This window comes from Leptidea sinapis, chromosome 39 (assembly GCF_905404315.1).
Source record: "Leptidea sinapis chromosome 39, ilLepSina1.1, whole genome shotgun sequence".
NCBI classification, from domain to species: Eukaryota; Metazoa; Arthropoda; class Insecta; order Lepidoptera; family Pieridae; genus Leptidea; species Leptidea sinapis.
Genome location: NC_066303.1, coordinates 1,026,321 through 1,050,476, shown reverse-complemented (window position 1 = coordinate 1,050,476; position 24,156 = coordinate 1,026,321). Strand labels below are relative to the sequence as shown.

At 37.8% G+C, this 24,156-nt stretch overlaps 1 protein-coding gene across 5 annotated transcripts in view; it reads right to left on the bottom strand.

Annotated features, from left to right (window-relative positions):
- Window positions 1-21,422, bottom strand: part of LOC126976079 (glycerol kinase-like) — a 59,154-nt gene extending 37,732 nt beyond the window's left edge. Inside the window, exon 1 of one of the 5 annotated variants that reach the window (XM_050824259.1) lies at window positions 21,166-21,422. Coding sequence is in view for 3 of the 5 variants with exons in the window: in XM_050824261.1 (XP_050680218.1) it covers window positions 18,587-18,623 (37 nt within the window). In the remaining 2 variants the exon portion in view is untranslated. Of the gene's footprint in view, window positions 1-16,348; window positions 16,489-18,586; window positions 18,718-21,066; window positions 21,137-21,165 lie in introns of those variants that run through there. The other 4 variants (XM_050824260.1, XM_050824261.1, XM_050824257.1 and 1 more) reach the window with 4 other exon arrangements.
- Window positions 21,423-24,156: the final 2,734 nt, after the last annotated feature.

The window sequence follows — 24,156 nt, the reverse complement described above, 5'->3', positions numbered from 1 at the left end:
GGTAACTTCAGCCAGCCGTCCATGCCGCCGTTGCACATGAGGAATGACACCCTGGCCGAGAAAGCCGATCTCTTGTGCACTCTTTTCGCCTCCAACTCGACTCTTGACGACAACGGAAAAACACCGCCGACCATCCCGTGGTGTCAGAGCTCTATGCCTGAAGTACAGTTCAGACAGAAAACTGTTAGGCGAGCTCTGTTTTCGTTGGACGTCAGAAAGTCGAGCGGGCCGGACGGCATTTCTCCAATCGTGCTTAGAACGTGTGCCCCTGAGTTGACGCCGGTGCTAACGCGTTTATTCCGGCACTCTTATTCTAAAGGCGTAGTCCCTGACTCATGGAAGTCAGCCCTTGTCCATCCGATCCAAAAAAAAAGGAGACAGTTCGGATCCGGCAAACTACAGGCCTATTGCTATTACCTCCCTGCTCTCCAAAATCATGGAGAGCATAATTAGCCGTCAGCTCTTGGTATATCTAGAGGGTCACCAGTTGATCAACGACCGATAATACGGGTTTCGCCATGGTCGGTCGGCGGGTGATCTTCTGGTATACCTAACACATAGATGGGCAGCGGCTATTGAAAGCAAGGGGGAAGGCCTGGCAGTTAGCCTGGATATAGCGAAGGCCTTTGATCGTGTATGGCACAAGGCGCTCCTCTCCAAACTTCCATCATATGAGCTTCCCGAGAGCTTGTGCAAGTGGACCTCCAGCTTCCTCACTGGGCGCAGCATACAGGTCGTTGTCGACGGATATTGCTCGAACCCGAAGCCCGTGAATGCTGGAGTGCCCCAAGGCTGTGCTATCTCCCACGCTGTTTCTTCTGCATATCAATGATATGTTTGACACCTCCAACATTCATTGCTATGCAGACGATAGCACTGGTGATGCCGTATACACTGGCCATGCAGGTCTCTCTCGGGAAATCGTCGACCAGTGCCGGGAGAAACTTGTGTCTTCTATCGAGTCCTCTCTTGAGAAGGTCGCGGAATGGGGTAAATTGAGCCTTGTCCAATTTAACCCCCAGAAGACTCAAGTTTGCGCGTTTACCACTAAAAAAACCCCATTTGTCGTATCACCGCTCTTCGAGGACACTTCTCTTAAAGCCGCGCCTAGTATCGGAATACTGGGTCTCGAAATCTCGAGCGATTGCCAATTTCGTGGTCATCTGGAAGTCAAAGCCAAATTGTTTTCAAAGAAACTGGGCGTCATTAATAAAGCACGGCAATACTTCAAGCCGGCCCACATACTAGCGCTCTACAAAGCGCAGGTCCGGCCACATATGGAGTATTGCTGTCATCTCTGGTCTGGCGCACCCCAGTATCAGCTCGATCCATTTGACCGCGTGCAACGCAGAGCAGCTCGAATTGTCGGGGACCCAGTGCTCTGTGAACGGTTGGATCACTTGGCGTTGCGTAGAGACGTCGCTTCATTGTGTGTCTTCTACCGCATTTATCACGGGGAGTGTTCCAAAGAGCTGTTTAACCTGATTCCTGCCGCCGAATTCCACCTTCGCACGACACGCCACAAGTTAGGATATCATCCTCACCATCTGGATGTGTGGCGGTCCTCCACAGTGCGGTTTTCAAGGAGCTTTCTTCCACGTACTACAAAGCTGTGGAATGAGCTTCCTTGTGCGGTGTTTCAGGGACGATACGACATGGGTACCTTCAAAAAAAGCGCGTACACCTTCCTTAAAGGCCGGCAACGCTCCTGTGATTCCTCCGGTGTTGCAAGAGATTGTTGGCGGCGGTGATCACTTAACAACAAGTGACCCGTACGCTCGTTTGTCCTCCTATTCCATAAAAAAAAAATACAACTTGAAACGATAATAGCATCGACAGCCTAGAAGGTGTCGTTGAGATTATCGTAAAAGTGACGTTTGATTATTTATGAAATTCGAATATTCGTCTCTGACATTTTCAACTAAGAGTAGGGTTAGGACCGATAATATCGAATAATGTTTCGTTCGTTCAATCATCGATTCGACATTGAATACGATGTAACTAAGAGCAGGATTCGACACGACTAATGCCACGATTTATCGAATATCGATTTTAGGAGTAGGCCCCCTGTAGTTTGTATCGTTAAATATCGTGGCGATGCTTATTTTACGTGTAGATGTGACAATCTCTTTTTGATATATTAATTTTATATAAGAAGATAAAATATGACGTTTTTGTAGATAAAAGTAAATTACTGGGCGTTTGCTAGCCTAACATGGACTTTCCCCTTTACAAATTTTATTTTTTTTAAATGTGTTCGTAGTAAAAAAGTAAAGTAACTTAAGTAACGTAAGTCTTTTAATATCTGTACAAGTATTATTAAGTAATTGTAAATTCTTTAGTTTGTAATGTTGTTCATAATATAAAGTCTTAGCACCTTAATGTTTCTGCTTTTGTTTTGTTTTTTTCTACATAATTAATAGTTGTATGTATTTTTAACTTGTTTCCTATTTCATTTATAATTAAGTATTACACTTTAAATTTAAATAATATTATGTATTCCGACGACCTTTTGTACACTGCAAAACTCGAATGAATTTATGTATGTACAAAATTTTTTATATTTATAATATGTAATTTGTTAATAATAAATAAATAAATAAAAAGTAGTAGTAAGTATTAAGTGTAAAGAAGTTTTCAATTCAACAACTTTTCCTTCAAGGATCATCTAGAATATAAAACACTGACATTTTAAAATAATGCCGCATTTGCAACTATAAGATTGGCAATAAAGTTTAAATTCGCATGGATCTGTGTGAGAATCAAGGGGTATACTTAAGTTGCTGATTTTATTCCTCGTGTCCTACGATATGAGGAAAATTTATCAACATGTTTCCACGACACTCCAAGCTTTCCACAAACAACGCGTTAAAAATAAATACATCAGTACATTTTGCCACCACAAACCCGACATTGTCCGCATAAAGGCATAAAAGACATTTATTTTCTTTTTTTTTATGTTTCGAATAGGAGGACAAACGAGCGTACGGGTCACCTGGTGTTAAGTGATCACCGCCGCCCACATTTTCTTGCAACACCAGAGGAATCACAAGAGCGTTACCGGCCTTTAAGGAAGGTGTACGCGCTTGTTTTGTAGGTACCCATGTCGTATCGTCCCGTGAACACCGCACAAGGAAGCTCATTCCACAGCTTCGTAGTACGAGGAAGAAAGCTCCTTGAAAACCGCACTGTGGAGGACCGCCACACATCCAGATGGTGGGGATGATATCCTAACTTGTGGCGTGTCGTGCGAAGGTGGAATTTTGAGAAAATTGATTCCTTTAGAACCATTCCACCAACGCGTAAATATTATAATACATTCACCATAATATTTACGCGTTGTTTCGCGTCCACCGTCACGATTTAACTCATTAGAAGGTAAATTACTTTCGAGACATTTTTGCATTTGTGTGTGTGTACATGTACGGTCAGCACAAAAATAAATAAACCAAAAATTTATAAAAAATTTTAAAATTTTTATAGCCATTCATTCATTAAAACTAATAATAATACCTTAACGATATTAAAATAGTGAATATAATTTTTAATTCTAAATTTCGTCAACTCCAGGTATTTCGCACTCTTTCTTATCTTCATCCTCACTGTCATCCGATGAATACGAGTTCTGATATTTTAACTGTCTCATCGTCATCTAAATGATTTTATTTTACGACTTTAAAATAATAACTCTGAACAATAAATGTTATGAACCATATTAAGAATAAACCACAAAAAAATTCAATTCATTTATTTATTAACCAAAACCAAATAGTCAGACCCCACAAACATTTGCATGTTTATGTTATAATTATTATTTATTTGGCCTTCACCATTTGTAAAATATTTTCTTCTTCAAACTGTAACGAACCTTTTTCTCTAACTGTACTTACAAGGAAATTCAAATTTCAAGTTAATGATTCCTGTAAATGTACAAAATATGCAAAAGCGCCTCGAAAGTTATTTACTTGTACATATAATTTGTTGGTGGTGTATATAAGTGATCTGTGAGGTGAGATTTTTGGAAAAGGCTATGTCGTATATACTTCTAGTACCTTCTTATTTAGTCTTCTAAGTATTTGTTATATTCATTACTCATTTATTAGTATAAGAGATAACATACACATTAAGTTACAACGTCGGCTAATGTACATCGAACACTCAACATTATCAATCATACAAACATTCTTGTACTTTGCCCACACGTGTTGTTTGTAGATTAATATTTTATGGTGCTTGTGACTTTGCCCGCATAGAATTCGACGTATAATTATAATTAAATTACCCTTTTTTATTCATGACCTTATTGGAAAGAAACAACCAACCTGGAACAGAGGAGCGAACAAAGACTAAAATTCTAAAACTATTTTGTTAATCTATACATACATACATCATTATAGAATCTAATTTCGTGTCATATTGTTTATTTTTTATTTTTTTTATGGAATAGGAGGACAAACGAGCGTACGGGTCACCTGGTGTTAAGTGATCACCGCCGCCCACACTCTCCTGCAACACCAGAGGAATCACAAGAGCGTTGCCGGCCTTTAAGGAAGGTGTACGCGCTTTTCTTGAAGGTACCCATGTCGTATCGTCCCGGAAACACCGCACACGGAAGCTCATTCCACAGCTTCGTGGTACGAGGAAGAAAGCTCCTTGAAAACCGCACTGTGAAGGACCGCCACACATCCAGATGGTGGGGATGAAATCCTAACTTGTGGCGTGTCGTGCGAAGGTGGAATTCGGCGGCAGGAATCAGGTTGAACAGCTCTTCGGAACACTCCCCGTGATAGATGCGGTAGAAAACACACAATGAAGCGACGTCTCTACGCAACGCCAAATGATCCAGCCGTTCACAGAGTACTGGATTCCCGACAATTCGAGCTGCTCTGCGTTGCACGCGGTCAAATGGATCGAGCTGATACTGGGGTGCGCCAGACCAGAGATGACAGCAATACTCCATGTGAGGCCGGACCTGCGCTTTGTAGAGCGCTAGAATGTGGGCCGGCTTGAAGTATTGCCGTGCTCTATTTATGACGCCCAGTTTCTTTGAAGTCAGTTTGGCTTTGCCCTCCAGATGGCCACGGAATTGGCAATTGCTCGAGATTTCGAGACCCAGTATTCCGATACTAGGCGAGGCTTTAAGGGAAGTGTTCTCGAAGAGCGGTGATACGGCAAATGGGGTTTTTTTAGTGGTAAACGCGCAAACTTGAGTCTTCTGGGGGTTAAATTGGACAAGGTTCAACTTACCCCATTCCGCGACCTTCTCGAGAGAGGACTCGATAGAAGACACAAGTTTCTCCCGGCACTGGTCGACGTTTTCCCGAGAGAGACCTGCATGGCCCGTGTATACGGCATCACCAGTGCTGTCGTCTGCATAGCAATGCATGTTGGCGGTGTCCAACATATCATTGATATGCAGAAGAAACAGCGTGGGAGATAGCACACAGCCTTGGGGAACTCCAGCGTTCACGGGCTTGGGATTCGAGCAATAACCGTCGATAACGACCTGTATGCTGCGCCCAGTGAGGAAGCTGGAGGTCCACTTGCATAAGCTCTCGGGAAGCCCAAATGATGGAAGTTTTGCGAGGAGCGCCTTGTGCCATACACGATCAAAGGCCTTCGCTATATCCAGACCAACTGCCAGGCCTTCCCCCTTGCTTTCAATAGCCGCCGCCCATCTATGTGTTAGGTATACCAGAAGATCGCCAGTCGACCGACCATTGCGAAAGCCGTACTGCCGGTCGTTGATCAACTGGTGACCCTCAAGGTATACCAAGAGCTGGCGGTTAATTATGCTCTCCATGATTTTGGAGAGTAGGGAGGTAATCACAATAGGCCTGTAGTTTGCCGGATCCGAACTGTCTCCTTTTTTTGGGATCGGATGGACAAGGGCTGACTTCCATGAATCAGGGACTACGCCTTTTGAATAAGAGTGCCGGAATAAACGCGTTAGCACCGGCGTCAACTCAGGGGCACACGTTCTAAGCATGATTGGAGAAATGCCATCCGGCCCGCTCGACTTCCTGACGTCTAACGAAAACAGAGCTCGCCTAACAGTTTTCTGTCGGAACTGTACTTCAGGCATGGAGCTCTGACACCGCAGGATGGTCGGCGGTGTTTTTCCGTTGTCGTCAAGAGTCGAGTTGGAGGCAAAAAGAGTGCACAGGAGATCGGCTTTCTCTTTTGCCGTATGGGCCAGGGTGTCATTCCTCATGTGCAACGGCGGCATGGACGGCTGGTTGAAGTTACCAAGAGCAGCTTTCGACAACGACCAGAACTTGCGTGTTCCGGTCGGGTAACTGGAAAGCTGCTCGCCAATTTTGACGACGTGCTTTGATTTCGCACGGGCGATTTGCCGCTTAAAAAATCTGGAGGCACGGTTATATTTCCTCTTCAGAACTTTGCAGTTCGGATCCTTTGAGCCCAGCGCCGCAACCCAAGTTCGATACGCCTGTTTTTTGCAGTCAGATGCTGCTTTAACTGACGCATCGAACCAGGGCTGTGATCTGCCACCGATCGGTACTACAGAGCTTGGTATAAAAATATCCATGCCCTGCAGTATCACATCGGCTACTGCAACGGCGCAGGCACTAGGATCATCCGAAGGGAAACAAACCCTGCCCCAAGGGTAGGATGCAAAAAAGGAACGCATCCTATCCCAATCTGCTGACTTGTAGTGCCAAACGCGGCGGGTCGCTGGTGGTCTGCGACGTTGGCGTCGGATAGGCACTACACTCCTGACCAGGCAATGGTCGGACGTTCCGAGAGGGGCGTCGACAGAGACCTGGTAACCATCGGGATGTGTAGTCAGCAGAAGATCTAATAAGGACGGCATGTGGCTATCCACATCCGGGAGCCGCGTCGGCGACTCAACCAATTGGGACAGACCATACGCCAATGCAAAATTATGCACAGATCGCCCTGCGTAGTCTGTGGTACGTGATCCAAGCCATTCGGCATTGTGCCCGTTGAAATCACCCAAGACTACGATTTCAGCGGAGGGGATCTGAGCAAGCACGTCATCAAATGCCGCTTGAACGCAGCCCATGAGGTGATCCGTTTCTGCGTTACCACTATGGGACCTGTAGACACACGCATAGATGCGGACGCGGTCCTCTAAATCTACGCGGAGCCAGAGAGTAGACAGGCCCCTACCCTCAAAATTGCCGAGACGGCGACAGCAGATATCCTCCCTAACGTACACACATACCCCGGCATGAGGCATGAAATTATGCTCAATTTTGTACCCGGGGTACGTTAAATATGACGTATCGCTAGGTCGAGATATCTGCGTCTCCGTAAGGAAACACAAGGCCGGCTGCGACGTCTCAAGGTGGTGGTGGACGGCGTTTAAGTTGGAGTGAATTCCCCGGATGTTACAAAAGTCCACATTAAGCGTGGAGCGGGGTGCCGTGGTGTTGCTGCCCTGTTTGTCCTGTGACATACACGGTACTGTGCCCTCCCCAGAATACGAAGGGCAGCCCGAGCGCGAATGCTCGGGGAGGGATTCTCTGGCTCTACAAGAGCCGGTACCCTCCTGGGGTAATTTCTCTTTAAATACCGCTCTCATATTTTGTGGGGGGGGGGGGGGGGGGGGGGAATGGCCTCCGGTCCTCGACACTAACCTATGCGAAACATAGCGGCACTAGGCCGCTACTTCACGCCGGTATTCTGTGCGAGTGTGGTAAGTAACCCGGACGAGTCTGGCCCGATTGTGCTGACGTCATGAGACAGCAGCGTGACTCTCCCACTTTCAAAAAGCCCGTAGTCGCCTCTTACGACACCCTTGGACCTGGGACTACCCTATTCTTTTTACGCCCCGGGGCAGCACAGGGCAATTAATCCGCAATTAATTCCTCAACTACTGAACCGATTTTAATTAAATTTTGCACACGGTGTGCACTTATACAACTTTAGAGGAGAGTTTTAATTTCGTTTTAATTTTTAATTTCATTTCTGCACGAATATTTCTATGAGATAAATTTTTATCACAGTTTGACAGTTATGCTTTGGCATTATTTCATTAACAGGGAAAAAAACGAAATAACACAAATTATATTAATAATTATTATGGTAAGAATATATTTATGTATATAATATACTAGCTGACCCGGCAAACGTTGTTTTGTCATATAAAGTATAATTCACGCGATAGTTTTATAAGTAATAAAATATTGCCTATATTATAGCCTGTACATCATTTTGTTCTATTGTCAATAGTTTTTGCAGCGCACGCAAAAATAGGTTTTCGATTTTACACCTTGTGTTACAAAATAGCAATTTTATTACGGATCCCTAATTTTGAAAAAAAAAACATAGCCTATAGCCTTCCTCGATAAATGGACTACCCAACACTGAAAGAATCATTCAAATCGGACCAGTAGTACCAGAGATTAGCGCGTTCAAACAAACAAACAAACAAACAAACACTGCAGCTTTATAATATTAGTATAGATTTGTACGCAGCTTGAAACCTTGTACAATGGTTCCTTAATGCCATCATCGTATGTCTGGAAATGTTAATGGAATTCCTTCAAAGTTAGGTCTTAGATGCTAATTAAGAAAAATATACCTGCTTCTGATTAGAAATAAATGTAGATACACTGTATAATATCCTGGATGCACGGACAGCCTGGAAGTAGATTATGATTATTTTATAGCAATAACAATGACACAATATAATATTGCATAATTTGTTATTCTTTATTTAAGAGCACTAATACAGTGATCGTTGAATGCGGCGTGTGTTCTAACTCAGCGCGCCATTTGTTTTTGAAGCGATGCTTACGCTGTAGTCGACTCTATTATTTTTTCAAAATTTTATCAAAACGTGTGTCGAAAGTCTGTCTGAGCTTTTCGTATACAATTTAAATGTTCACATTTATATCTACATGACAAACAATGATTATTATCTAGGATAACTTACTAGAATTATATTATATATAATTCTAGTAAGGATTTTCAACATTTGTTATATTAATTCATAATTATAACACCTCTTACATTATACAAATGGTCTGGTGTAGCTCTGTAGGGCCTGCAGAACTGATCCGCTATCGGAAAGCATGCGGATGGGGAACAGCCATAATAATGCCCATACTGAGCTGCCCCAACTGAACGATTATATCAAAAGGCAATTATATCAAAGGTTCAAACTTTATAGCCTCTGTTCACCTTACTGCTGTATCTACAGCTGTAATTAAATCAGTTTTTTTGTTTTAACAACTGCCGGTGAGAATGTAAGGACTATAGTCAGTTCCGTATTGTTTAGTGGGGGGATTTAGTTTTGTTATAGCCATCACCTCAACCAAAGATAGATGAGTTTTCTCTTTAATCTTGTAACGGCTTGAGAGGTGTCATGTAGTTTAGTAGCCAATTAGGGTGAGAGGCTTGGTCGGCGTAGCGTGTTGTGATTTTTTTGTGCTCTTAAAAATATAATTTGTACAATATCGTATATGTTGCTATTGCTATAAAATAATCACAATCTAGTCTAGACTGTCTGTGCGTCCGTGATATGCTTGTACGTCCGAAATGGGTGTTAAAATCGCTTCATTTTTTTAAACAAGATCGCTATCTAATACAATAGTTATATTTTTTTTATGTTTCTTATTAGATAGAGATAGCCATAAAAAACCTTAGACCGCCATTATTTTTATGTTAGTTTATGATGAACTTTCACATAAATTGACCCATATACCCAATTATACACGTCACGTGGGTAAACCTGCGGACCATAACTGGTCTTAAATATATATAGCAACTGAAGTTAATCGCAGCATTTTGTTTTTGTGAAGCATTTTGTTGTATACCTATACGTAACAATAATTGTAATTGAGTAAAAAAAATAACAAATGTTGTGCATATTTTAATATTTTGGAATGGTAAGGGAATAATTCGTACGAACTTTATTTATCATTTATAACAGTACTAGCATTTGTGTGGTTAAATACAATATTCATTTATTGGGCTATTGTACACAAAATTGACAATTTATATTACATAAAAAATTTAACACTTCAGATCTATTACAATTATTTTAAATTATAAAGTTTATCTCTCAGAAAACTTTCAACTTTCAGACATAATTTCAAAGACTGTCTTACGAACTTTCGATCAGGCCTCGTGTCCTGACGCTAGTTTAACATTTTATACGAATCCCAAGAAAAGTGCACGCCGCTAAAGAAGTTTTCGCTTCAATTAAAGTAACAAATTCATAAGAACAGGTTACGTGCGGCCTTCGCCTTACCGTTAACTTAATTATTTTGTTTTTGTCGTCAGAATAATGATAGTTGTTTTGAATATTTATGTCATTACGTTGGGCACTTTTGGTACGGGGAATAAACACTGAACTCACGTTATAGTCACGCACAATAGATTACAACACAACTACGCTTGTTATCTAATAATTCCCCATGAAAAAGGAAATATTTATTAAACTAAACGGAATACTCATTGTTTGTGTTAACTATGTTCTCAGGGTTCCGTTTGAATGACGATTATTTTATATTTTAAACAAATTCTTTTTTTTTAACATCCTGTGTAGGTAGACTACTCTTTAGGGTTTTGTTTATGTTTTAAGGGTTAAGTTTCAATCACGTTTTTTTTTAAATAAATAAAAATATTTTATTTCGGACATTATATCATCCATAGCCAATTTTGCATTAAAAAAGGTATACAACATTACTTAATTAATTAGATAACATTAATTATTAAAAAAAAAATTATATAAATTAGAATTAAAAAGTATAAATTAAAAATTACAAATGGAAAATTAAAAGTTATTAAAAATAACATTATATTTCGGTGGTAATGTTTTACCGTTTTCAATATACAATTATTACGATTATAATATAATCTCGTCAGAAATCCCGCTCTAGCCCTATGCATTACAGCATAAAAATCGTCAACCCTGTGCATCGCAAACATACCCGACGCACTACACCTCCATGGCAACCCCAGTGGGAGAGATGCTTTTTGCTGCCAGTGACCGTCTCTGTCTCTCTAGGTCCTCATTATCTTTCATCGTCTCACTTAGTACATGTCCTAGATATTTAAACTTAGTCACATATTGCAGTTCGGAGCCACATAGTTTTATAGGCAGTACATTTTCTGGACCTATATTTTAAGGACATTTTAAGGAGATCTTTTTTCTATGTTACGGCTTTCGTATATTGCCAATAGACCCTTTATAAGGCGAGCTTTTGGAGTAAGGATTGTGTTTCTAGCATGCGAAAGATAAAAAATTACCCTTTTTGCGCTCAAGCATTTTGACAAGAAGGAAATTCGAATCATAATTATTCGTTTTCAATATTTAATAATGTAAGAGGTAAATTTATTGAATTAGGCGTTACTTTGCGGAAATCCATAATTATACAAATGATTTAAGTTTTCTTTAGTGTTAATACCGCCAATATTTGTTTTTCAGTCAGTCTTGTGCCAGATTTTGGCGAGACGGCGCGTGCTGGGAATGCCTCGTGTAGAGGCGAAACGCATGTCGAATTGTTTTAAAAACAAATATTGTCGGAATTAACACTAAAGAAAACTTAAATCATTTGTATAATTATGGATTTCCGCAAAGTAACGCCTAATTCAATAAATTTACCTCTTACATTATTAAATATTGAAAACGAATAATTATGATTCGAATTTCCTTCTTGTCAAAATGCTTGAGCGCAAAAAGGGTAATTTTTTATCTTTCGCATGCTAGAAACACAATCCTTACTCCAAAAGCTCGCCTTATAAAGGGTCTATTGGCAATATACGAAAGCCGTAACATAGAAAAAAGATCTCCTTAAAATGTCCTTAAAATATAGGTCCAGAAAATGTACTGCCTATAAAACTATGTGGCTCCGAACTGCAATATGTGACTAAGTTTAAATATCTAGGACATGTACTAAGTGAGACGATGAAAGATAATGAGGACCTAGAGAGACAGAGACGGTCACTGGCAGCAAAAAGCATCTCTCCCACTGGGGTTGCCATGGAGGTGTAGTGCGTCGGGTATGTTTGCGATGCACAGGGTTGACGATTTTTATGCTGTAATGCATAGGGCTAGAGCGGGATTTCTGACGAGATTATATTATAATCGTAATAATTGTATATTGAAAACGGTAAAACATTACCACCGAAATATAATGTTATTTTTAATAACTTTTAATTTTCCATTTGTAATTTTTAATTTATACTTTTTAATTCTAATTTATATAATTTTTTTTTTAATAATTAATGTTATCTAATTAATTAAGTAATGTTGTATACCTTTTTTAATGCAAAATTGGCTATGGATGATATAATGTCCGAAATAAAATATTTTTATTTATTTAAAAAAAAACGTGATTGAAACTTAACCCTTAAAACATAAACAAAACCCTAAAGAGTAGTCTACCTACACAGGATGTTAAAAAAAAAGAATTTGTTTAAAATATAAAATAATCGTCATTCAAACGGAACCCTGAGAACATAGTTAACACAAACAATGAGTATTCCGTTTAGTTTAATAAATATTTCCTTTTTCATGGGGAATTATTAGATAACAAGCGTAGTTGTGTTGTAATCTATTGTGCGTGACTATAACGTGAGTTCAGTGTTTATTCCCCGTACCAAAAGTGCCCAACGTAATGACATAAATATTCAAAACAACTATCATTATTCTGACGACAAAAACAAAATAATTAAGTTAACGGTAAGGCGAAGGCCGCACGTAACCTGTTCTTATGAATTTGTTACTTTAATTGAAGCGAAAACTTCTTTAGCGGCGTGCACTTTTCTTGGGATTCGTATAAAATGTTAAACTAGCGTCAGGACACGAGGCCTGATCGAAAGTTCGTAAGACAGTCTTTGAAATTATGTCTGAAAGTTGAAAGTTTTCTGAGAGATAAACTTTATAATTTAAAATAATTGTAATAGATCTGAAGTGTTAAATTTTTTATGTAATATAAATTGTCAATTTTGTGTACAATAGCCCAATAAATGAATATTGTATTTAACCACACAAATGCTAGTACTGTTATAAATGATAAATAAAGTTCGTACGAATTATTCCCTTACCATTCCAAAATATTAAAATATGCACAACATTTGTTATTTTTTTTACTCAATTACAATTATTGTTACGTATAGGTATACAACAAAATGCTTCACAAAAACAAAATGCTGCGATTAACTTCAGTTGCTATATATATTTAAGACCAGTTATGGTCCGCAGGTTTACCCACGTGACGTGTATAATTGGGTATATGGGTCAATTTATGTGAAAGTTCATCATAAACTAACATAAAAATAATGGCGGTCTAAGGTTTTTTATGGCTATCTCTATCTAATAAGAAACATAAAAAAAATATAACTATTGTATTAGATAGCGATCTTGTTTAAAAAAATGAAGCGATTTTAACACCCATTTCGGACGTACAAGCATATCACGGACGCACAGACAGTCTAGACTAGATTGTGATTATTTTATAGCAATAGCAACATATACGATATTGTACAAATTATATTTTTAAGAGCACAAAAAAATCACAACACGCTACGCCGACCAAGCCTCTCACCCTAATTGGCTACTAAACTACATGACACCTCTCAAGCCGTTACAAGATTAAAGAGAAAACTCATCTATCTTTGGTTGAGGTGATGGCTATAACAAAACTAAATCCCCCCACTAAACAATACGGAACTGACTATAGTCCTTACATTCTCACCGGCAGTTGTTAAAACAAAAAAACTGATTTAATTACAGCTGTAGATACAGCAGTAAGGTGAACAGAGGCTATAAAGTTTGAACCTTTGATATAATTGCCTTTTGATATAATCGTTCAGTTGGGGCAGCTCAGTATGGGCATTATTATGGCTGTTCCCCATCCGCATGCTTTCCGATAGCGGATCAGTTCTGCAGGCCCTACAGAGCTACACCAGACGTCGGGGATAGTTTACAAATATTGAAGTTGCCAACAACAATGATTTAAAGGACACAGTGGCTCGCGAGGCAATGATGCAGCGGATGAATTAGCAAGAAGGAGCTCGAAGTTGAAGGCTGTCGGTCTCGAATCCTATATGTATTTACCATTCACTTGGCTCCGGAAATCACTGCAGCAGTACACTAGGGTAGAAAAGCAGGAACACTGGACTAACCTTAGCACGTGCAGGCAAACCAGAGAGGCTGCGACGGTTTGAGAGACAGGTTATTAGCCGAAACTTAACCGGTCATGCTTTACTAAACAAACACTAGTATACGTGTTACAGACAGCCCTCTTTGTAGAGCCTGTTTAGGAGCAGAAAAACAGTCGTCCATGTCATTCTTGAGTGTCGGGGGCTGGCGGAATATCGGGCACAATACCTCGGAAGGCCGAGGTCATCCAGGCCATAGGTCTGCTGGGCTTCCTGGTAGAGGTGGGGTGGCAGGAGTAAGGCCGTTAACCCATCTAGCAAGACAGCCCGCTAAAACCTATCGTTCAGTTAGATAAAATTGACATTCTAATAAATCTACATGGTAAAGGATATATCTATGAACGTTTAAACATTATAATAACATTGGTTTATAGTAAATTAAGATAAATTTACAATATAATCACCGTGAAAACGGAAAAAGTAACCTTGGCCTCGCCTTGAGGCGAATGTAACTTTTAAATCTATCTACCTATGTTTTCTTATTGCTTTAAAGTTTAAATTTAAATAACTCCAGCTTTGAACTAATATTTACGCAAATAATAATAATATTTATTAGTCGCTTACACCCCGGTCACGTTATGTCAATTATAATTATTTGACCGTAATTTTCTTAATAATTCCGATAGGCAAACACGGGTGCATGAAATAGGTATTAGAGAATGCTCTTACACCTCTAGGAAAGCACCTCGTCGTACCATAACAGAGTACATCCGAACCAGTAAGCAGTACATCTTACTCTTTCTGAGGCCATAAGAAGGATAAAACACCGGCACATCTTGGTATGAAAAGAATGACAAACAATCGTAAGGGTCATCTGGTGTTTAGTGATCACCGCCCCCACATACTCTTGCAACACCAGAGGAATCACAGTACAAGCTAAGCTAAGTACAAGCATTGCCGTCCTTCAAGGAAGTGAACGTACCCATGTCGTATCGTCCCGGAAGCACCGCACAAGGAAGCTCATTCCACAGCTTTGTAGTACGTGGTAGAAAGCTCCTTGAAAACCGCACTATGGAGGACCGCTACAGATGATGGGGATGATATCCTAACTTGTGGCGTGTCGTGCGAAAGTGGAATTCGGCGGCAGGAATCAGGTTAAACAGCTCTTTGGAACACTCCCCGTGATAAATGCGGTAGAAGACATACAATGAAGCGACGTCTCTACGCAACGCCAAGTGATCCAGCCCTTCACAGAGCACTGGGTCCCCGACAATTCGAGCTGCTCTGCGTTGCACGCGGTCAAATGGATCGCGCTGATACTTGGGTGCGCCAGACCAGAGATGACAGCAATACTCCATGTGTGGCCGGACCTGCGCTTTGTAGAATGTGGGCCGGCTTGAAGTATTGCCGTGCTCTACAGTACCATAGAATAACAAATGCGAGATAAGATGTAAAGATCTCAATCTCTTGAATCTCATGCACTGTTTCATCACAATCGGTTCAGAAGTTTTTACTATACAGGGTGAAATCATTATCATTCAGTAACTATTACAAATATCAAAAAACTTTAAACTGATATCAAAAGAACGTTACCTTATCAATAAAAAAACAAGCAATAACTTTTTAAAAATCAAACGGAAAATATCCAAAATTTTGATGAAGCACTTCCATACATTTAGTATGAGATTAATACAAATTGTATGGAACAACAAGGACGTCACTTCGAATACAAAGTTTTGTACTTACTAAGAAATAAATACTATTCAATTAAAAGATAGCTTGATTACTTTGTTAAGTTAATAGACAGTTTCCTTAAATATCAGTAATAAGCCAAAGTAAGGAAACTAAAACCTTTCTACTAATCTCAAACTAAATGTATTGGGAGTGTTTAATATCAAAAGTTTGGATACTTCTCGTTTGATTTTTTAAATTCTATTGATGTCATTTTACTGATTAGGTAACGTACCTTCGATATCAGTTTTAAGTGATTTGATATCTGTAACAGTTGCGGAATAATCGCCTGGTCCCAATTAACAATTACACCCTGTATAACTTATAGAATTTAATAATCTTTCGCTTCGCTCGCGCCTCTTTTGCCTTAGGGATACTCCGCTTCTAAGATAACTAACAATTCAAGTTACCAATATGATATATTTTGTGTAACATTAGCACATTATTACGCATCGAAAAAAGTGCCTCAACAAAAACCACAAAATCGCTTCAAATTAGAAGTGCAAATAATTACCGTCTTCCATCATGGTGTAACAGTCTCTTTCACCACCAACTAACTGAACGGCCAATCACGGCACTGAATTTAAAAATAGAACGTAAATTCGCGCTAGCGGACGGTTCGCATATCGCGACAGCACTGGAGGCTCGGCGACTGACGACTTGACAAGGCACACCCGTGCCGCGCTCACATCATTCAAACGTGTGACGTATGCGTGACGTCATATTGATACATTGGCCTTTGTGGTGCTATAAACCCGGGATTACTCGTCTACAAATGCGTATTGCAATTAAAATTCGATCAGAACGTCATTCAAATCGGTTCACTATTGACGAACAAATAGAGTAAAACACACAAATAAAAACAAGAGAAATTGAAAACAAACCCCATGACGACCTAATAGCCCAGTGGTTGGTGACCACGCCTACTGAGTTAGAGGTCCCGGGTTCGAATTCCAGTGGTAAGGTGTAAGCATTTATATTATAACGAATATGAATGATTATAATATGTATTATAATATGTATTAATATGAATGACGTTCTAATAAATATATGTTAAGTATCATGAATATCGTAATCGTTGTCTTTTTTTATTAGGAAAATTAACATTCTTTACCAAATACTGCAATCAATATGAGACCAAATAGACCTAGAGTTCCACATACTACAAAAATAATATAAATTGTTTAATACTCGAGAAAGTTAGCAACTTAGATGATCGTCATGATCATTTTGTGAGCGAGTCAATATTTTAACAGTTTTATGTCAGATATCCATCACTTCTGGGATTAAATATTCGAATTTTTATTAACGTTAAGTTTAAGTACCCGTTGTGAAATTTAGATTATGGAATAGGTGGAGAAACGAACGTAAGGGTAACCAGATGGTTGATGTCACTGATTCTCATATACCTTCAAGCTGGCATTCTACCAACGTAAAGGCCCGCAACGCATCTCTTGATCCCTGGTATTGCGAATTTCCGTGGGCGGTTGCCTGACCTCTTAATATCACGTGCGTCTCTTTCCCGTTAGCCTAATTTATGTTATATATGTATGTATACATATCTATGTATTTATTTACCTTAGTTTTTAAGTTAGTTTTAAGTTCTAGTCATTAGTCTTAAGTTAGGTTAAGTGATAGGTTACGATTAATATTACGTTATATCAATAGCAAATAGCCAGGTTTTCCCAGTTTCCTGGATTCCCCCCCCCACAAACCTCATGTATTAGTTTTTAAGCATAATAAAGTTTTATCCCTCAATACGTAGATAGGGTTGTAGAAATAAGTTTTCTGATACCTACATATATAAGGCTTAATTGTAAATTGCTTTAATAAGTAGATTTAAGTAATTTTGTAAAATGTATTTAATACCAAATATAGAAATCTTGAATTTGAATTTTTTTTTTTTTTTTTTTTTCCCGTTAGCCCATCTATTATGAAAAAAAAAAAAAGAACTATACTTCTCCTGGTGATACTAATCAGGAGCACATGAGCGTTGACAGCTTTTTAGTTCGATGCACACGGTCTGTTTGCTTATTTTACTGTGTACCAATTGTACATAGAAAGGTTCCTTGAAAACCGCACTGTGGAGAGTCTTGAGTACCTATGTTTCAATATGCGGGAGGCAGGAATTAAGCCTAACAGCTCGAAACACTCCGTAAGTAAAATCGGTGGTTAATAATACTAGTTTTGGGAAATTATTTTAAGGGATTCCTTTTGTTACAAATATTAAAACCATAAGTTGACTTTACTTTAATTCCATAGACAATGTTGGTTCTCTCTAATCTACCTCCTGACAATAAATTTAAACTAAATTAATATAATGTGCAACTTTAAATACTTATTAAATGAAAAAATGGCATATGCAAAAGCTTTATTCATTAAGTAACAAACGTATCTAGGTACTTCGTAAAATAACCAAGTGGATATACATAATATTATATTTTGCGCATTTACAGTTCCTTCGCATGGAATTACTGCGAATGCAATTTACTGCCCATGAGCTCTAATGCTAAGTCTATAGAGCGAACTCAGACTTTACTCACGTAAATCTTAGCTGAGTGTGATAATACGCGTATTTAGCTGTTGCATGGGGCTGTCTAAGCTCAGCATAATTTCTGTCGTCAATTGACTAAACAGGTGATCAAAGATTACGCTAAGCTTAAGCTCAGATAAGACTTACGTAAGTAAGTAAGGAAGTCTATAGATCTCAGCATAACACTAACATTTATAAAATGTTGGTAGCAATCCTTACCGTAAATTCGCTTCTGCCGCTTCAAAATTCTCTTCATAACTCATTTATTCACTACATTTACAAATTAATACTATCCTAAATAACTGTTTGCCACATTTGGCAGACTCACCAGCTCTACGGTACAATACTGTTTAAAAATAGTCATAGATAATATGACCAATTGAAATTTATAACGTAATATTGGCATGTAGTTATTCCGTACGACGTGTACGTACGTATGTGGTAATATACATCCTGTCTGTGTAGCGGAATTTGAAAAAGTAGTGATTACGGAACAAGGGCTTAGCAGTTAGTAGCACATAGAAATGCTTTCAACCGTATATTCGACAATTTCTCTCAAAACTTATATCATTTGAGCTTCCCGAGATTTTTCCATTGAAAACGTAACACCAGCTTTCTCACTGGGCTGGGCTGAATGCTGGTGTTCCCCAAGGCTGTGTACTATCTACCTCTGCTCTGTTTCTTCTGCAGTGCAATCAACCGGTCAACTATGGTTCGACGGTACCACGGATTTCTAATAGACAATTTAATTCATATTCTATGACACACGTAAACATGGAGTTCATTTGTTGTCTGTTTAAAACAGAATGTGAATGGTAAACTAAGATTATTCATATATTTTTTAGTATTCAAATCACGTAAAATTCAAATAAAATCATTATTACTAACAAACAAAGAACAAAACAACAACAACGACAAAGTCTAATCTAACCATGGCGACGAAGGAATAGAGACGATTTAGACGTACCGTCTTGCAAGCCCAAAATAAACTCGTAATTTAAACTCTATGTTAACGTAAAACTACGAAAAACTAAAATTTAATCTCTATGTAACCATCAAGTAACTACAATCTACATTGAAGTTGGAAGCCAAAGTGAACTACAGTCCACAATTGGTTTAGTTTCAGAAATGCTGAACACATCTATGAAATCATCCATCAGTGTCAGAAGAAACTTGTTTCTTTCATGAATCCAATTCCATCTTTTCTTTAGAAGGTTGCGGAATTTGGAAAAATGAACTTGGTTTGATGTAACCTCCAAAATATTCAAGTTTGCACTTCAACACTATACTCTTTTTCTGTGAACATATGCGAAACTATGTAATGTAACCAGGATGATATGATAAGGGTATTCATTTTGATAAAATTAACCTGAACTTGGAAATATATCTACCAAGTAAAACAAGATGTAATCTCCGTAGCAAATGTAAAAAATATCAAGGTATTATAATAGATATAATAGGTAATTTAAAACTTATATGGCCGTACAAATAAACTTGGTATAAAATTATACCACAGAATAAACCAAGAATATCCAAAATGTTGATTTTATAGCTGACAACACTGTCAATAAATGGCAAAAGGCATAAAAGGCATTTATTTTCTCAAAATTGATTCCTTTAGAATTCTTTTTGATGTCATTTCTTATATTACTACCGCTTCGGAAAAACAAATGGCGCTCTGAGAGAGAAGAAGCGGCGCAAGAAACTCTCCCAGCATTCTTTTTTTATGCGCTCTTTTCAATAAAAATATACAATATTGTACAGTCGCTATAAAATAATCACAATCTAGTCCCAGGCTGTCCGATCATTTAGATATTCAGCAGTGGAGTAATAGGATTTACGACAGAGCCATTTTTTTTATAAAACATTTAAATTTATTTATAGATAATGCCTGAACAGTGGCTGGGACTTTATTGTAGAAGTGTATAAATTTACCCTTAAAGCTATTATGTATCTTATACTTAATACAATGATAATTCTGAAGTTTTCGAAATATCAGGCAGCCGACCCTATTTCTAGTTATTGAGACTGGAACATTTTATCAAAATCACATGTCAACTACATAATGGGGTTTGGCCTGCAAACATTCTGCATTAACAGACATACTGCATTTTACTAAAGATCATGCAGCTAAGAGAACTTTTTGTGCCATGTATCAGCTTGCTTATAGATAGTCTCTAAAGGACAAATAAATAAATATATTTAATAACTAGACATTCTTAGTCTATTTTTGAAAACTTATATGTTTATAAAAATCGGCAACTTATACTGCCCAATGAAGTAATTTTCATACCTAAGAAGCAAGGAATTGTTGGTTACTAATTGTAACAGGACCATAGAATACCACCGCCACAATAGTTTTAATAAATTGTCTAATATTATAAGTTGTCTTAATAAATTTAATAGTTTTATTAAAAATTATGCAGCAGTGTCTTATTACCTAAATATAGATTATTAATGATGTTATGATGAGGCTGTCTGGTACATAATTATCATATGCTATAGAAATTTATTCATGTAATCGTAATATACTTTAAGAAAAGAACAAAAAAGATATTTGGGATAGTTTATTCAAGTGTAGAAATATGGCGAGAAATAGATAATTGAAAATTTATGTCGTTACCTAATATTATGTTGTTCTAAATTATACACTTATATTTATTAGAAGATTTACATTTATTATAACCTTAATTCCTTACCTTATGCTAGCACTGGAATCTAACACTTATAAACTATTTTGTAACACAAACAGTTCCGTGTTTGAAATAATTTATAATTATAAAATGATATGGACTCACCCGAATGTTTAAGACGGCAATACACCAAAATTTATTTATAATTCAACATTTTTGTGACTACAATCTACATAAGCCATTAATAAATTACGCATTAATCTAGCTTTTTTGTTACTTTCATAGAAATATAATAAGCATTAAATTTTTGTAAACACTAAAATTCACGATATAATATAAATACAAGCAAAGAGAATTTAAACACTAGTCACTACGTATAAATACAAGTACAATAATTTATTAATATATCAACCACTTCGGCACAGTCAGAGACTACTAGGTATGTACCTATAATAATAAATAATGTACTCTGTGCTACTATGATGCCTACGCATGGCACAGAAGACCACAGAACACTTTTACTCTAACGAGCAGTAGACACAATTTATCCATTTTATTTATTTTATGTAGAAAATCATTCTCATGATGCATTTATGCCTTTTGTCACATCTTATAAATGTGAAGCCAAGTTTTCAACATTAGTTTACCTATTTCTTGAATGACTGTGTTCTATGTCCTACACTGTTTCTTCCTTGTATAAATGATATATTGAACACCCCCAAAATACAATGCTATGCAGAATATGACAGTACTAGTGATGTCTTATACACGGGCCATGCAGGAGTCGCGAAATCGTCGACCAGTGCCTCGACTTCGACAACACCTCAAAAGCCACCTTAAGGCCTCGTTTAGTATCGGAATCTAGGGCGATTGCCAATTTCGCGGTCATCTTGAAGGCCTAACTAAAATTAGAAGAAGTAGTATAGTTTATTGGTATAAATTATATTTATATTTCGTGTTAATATTATAATAGGTTTATTGTTTAGCTAGAGTCCAGGTATGTTTTTATGTATATCATAATATGAACAAGCCGCGTTCCCCCGGCGGCTAATTTTATTACTGTATCGACAACTAATGAATCAGAAATGGACACGGACAGTTCTGTTTCCAAGCGTACAAGTCGCAAAAGATCTAATTTACATAAAATTTGCAAAACCTGTAATATGAAAGAGAGGAAGCACGCTCAGGCGGTGGGTGGTAAGACTGGATGTCGTTGTGGAGGCAGTGAAATTAGTGATACTTCAATAGAAGTTACTAATAAACCTTTAGAAACATCAAATATCACTAGTGAAAATAATCCAATAATTCCAACAATACCTTGTATTGGTTCAGATCCCAAAGCTTACACTTCTATTGGAAGGATAAAGTACAACGAAAATGATATAGCCCCATTTATTGTGCACGTACAAAGAGAAACAATTCACCAAATGACAGTACCACTCTACCCTGTTTCATTTGGCAGGTTCCTTAAAAAAAAATCGAAATATTATTAATGGTTCATTAAATAAAATAGGTAGGAACAGAATGTATTTATCTTTCTCAAGTTTTACTGATGCTAACACCTTGATTGATAATTCCAACTTAGAAAAGATGAACTTAAAAGTATTTATTCCATGATTCCAAATAATGCGCATGGGCTTTGTACGAGGAGTGCCCTCGGACTGGTCAATTGAGGATGTTATTGAAAATATGTCAGTGACTAGTGGTTGTGGTAAGGTTCTCAAGGTTCGACGAATAAAATATAAGACTATAGTGGAGGGTTCTCCTGTCTGGAAACCTACTCAAAATGTTGTTCTGACATTCGATGGCCAGGTCCTGTCGGAACGTATATTCGTTTATTTTAATTCCTTACCAGTAGAGCTACGAGCTCGTATACACATACCCAACTATACAATGTTTCAATTGTTGTCGATTTTGACATACGAAATTGCAATGCCGATCAAATGTAAATGTTACAAATGCGGTTCTGAACACACTGGTGACTCTTGTAATGTAAATGAGGAGAATGTTACTTGTTGCTATTGTTCAGGTAATCATTTTGCTATTCGTAGATCTTGTCCAGAGTATGACCGTCAAAAACAAATTAAAATTTCTATGGCACAAAAATGCATCTCATATGGGGAAGCAGAAAAATTGATTCCTCCTATTAATAAGTCCTATGCTGATATAGAAGGAAGAACATCAGTTTCTTATAATACTCCAGTCCATCTATCCACTCGCCCTCATTCATCTCATCAGTCACAGCTAAATAGTTCATATAGGAAAACAATCTTTAGAAATCGTCGTACACCCCCTAAATCAAATCAAAAACGTTGCATCTATAATCGATATGTTCAACAATCCAGAAACCCTCAAAATGGCAGTACTTCAAAAACTTCTACAATGGACCTGTAGAAGTGCAGTTTCTAAAAAAATATCTGAAATAATATACTTAATAAACAAGTATAAGGCTTGTTTATTTGCACTCTCTGAGACTTGGCTTAAGCCAGCCTTTTAAAATCCACGGATTTTCTTGCTTAAGAGATGATAGGTCTGATGGGTATGGTGATGCCGCTTTACTTATCATATCTCTTACTAACCTCTCTCACTTCCTACCTACAGTAATTTTTTCGTGGTACCAGCACACATTAATAATATTTGTGTAGTTTATATATATATTCCTTCCGCTTCTTCTTCAGCTCTTCACTACTTTACCAGTCTTATCACACGTCTTCCTCGTCCTTTTATAATATTAGGAGATTTCAACTCCCATCATATTTCTTGGGGATGTTCTATCATACATATTGTGGTGAAATGTTTTAAGACATACTTGATTCTCATAATATTTGTATACTTAATTCTGGTGATCCTACCAGACGCACCGGACCAAACGAAAATATTAGTGCAATAGATTTTTCATACGTTATCTAGCTGATATGGAAGTGATCATTTCCCAATTGTTGTTTCATTTCCGACTAATGATTCGCGTTACTTACAAAATTCTTACAGAAAGCCACTTTTGAAATATAAACTCAAAAATGAAAAATTATGGGATAAATTTAAAAGTGCCGTAGACCTTAATATTTCGAATTTACCCAATTTATCTATGGAATTACCCAATAATTTATGGATTTAATAATTGTAGCAATGTATTTACAAGTGCACTACTACACGCTC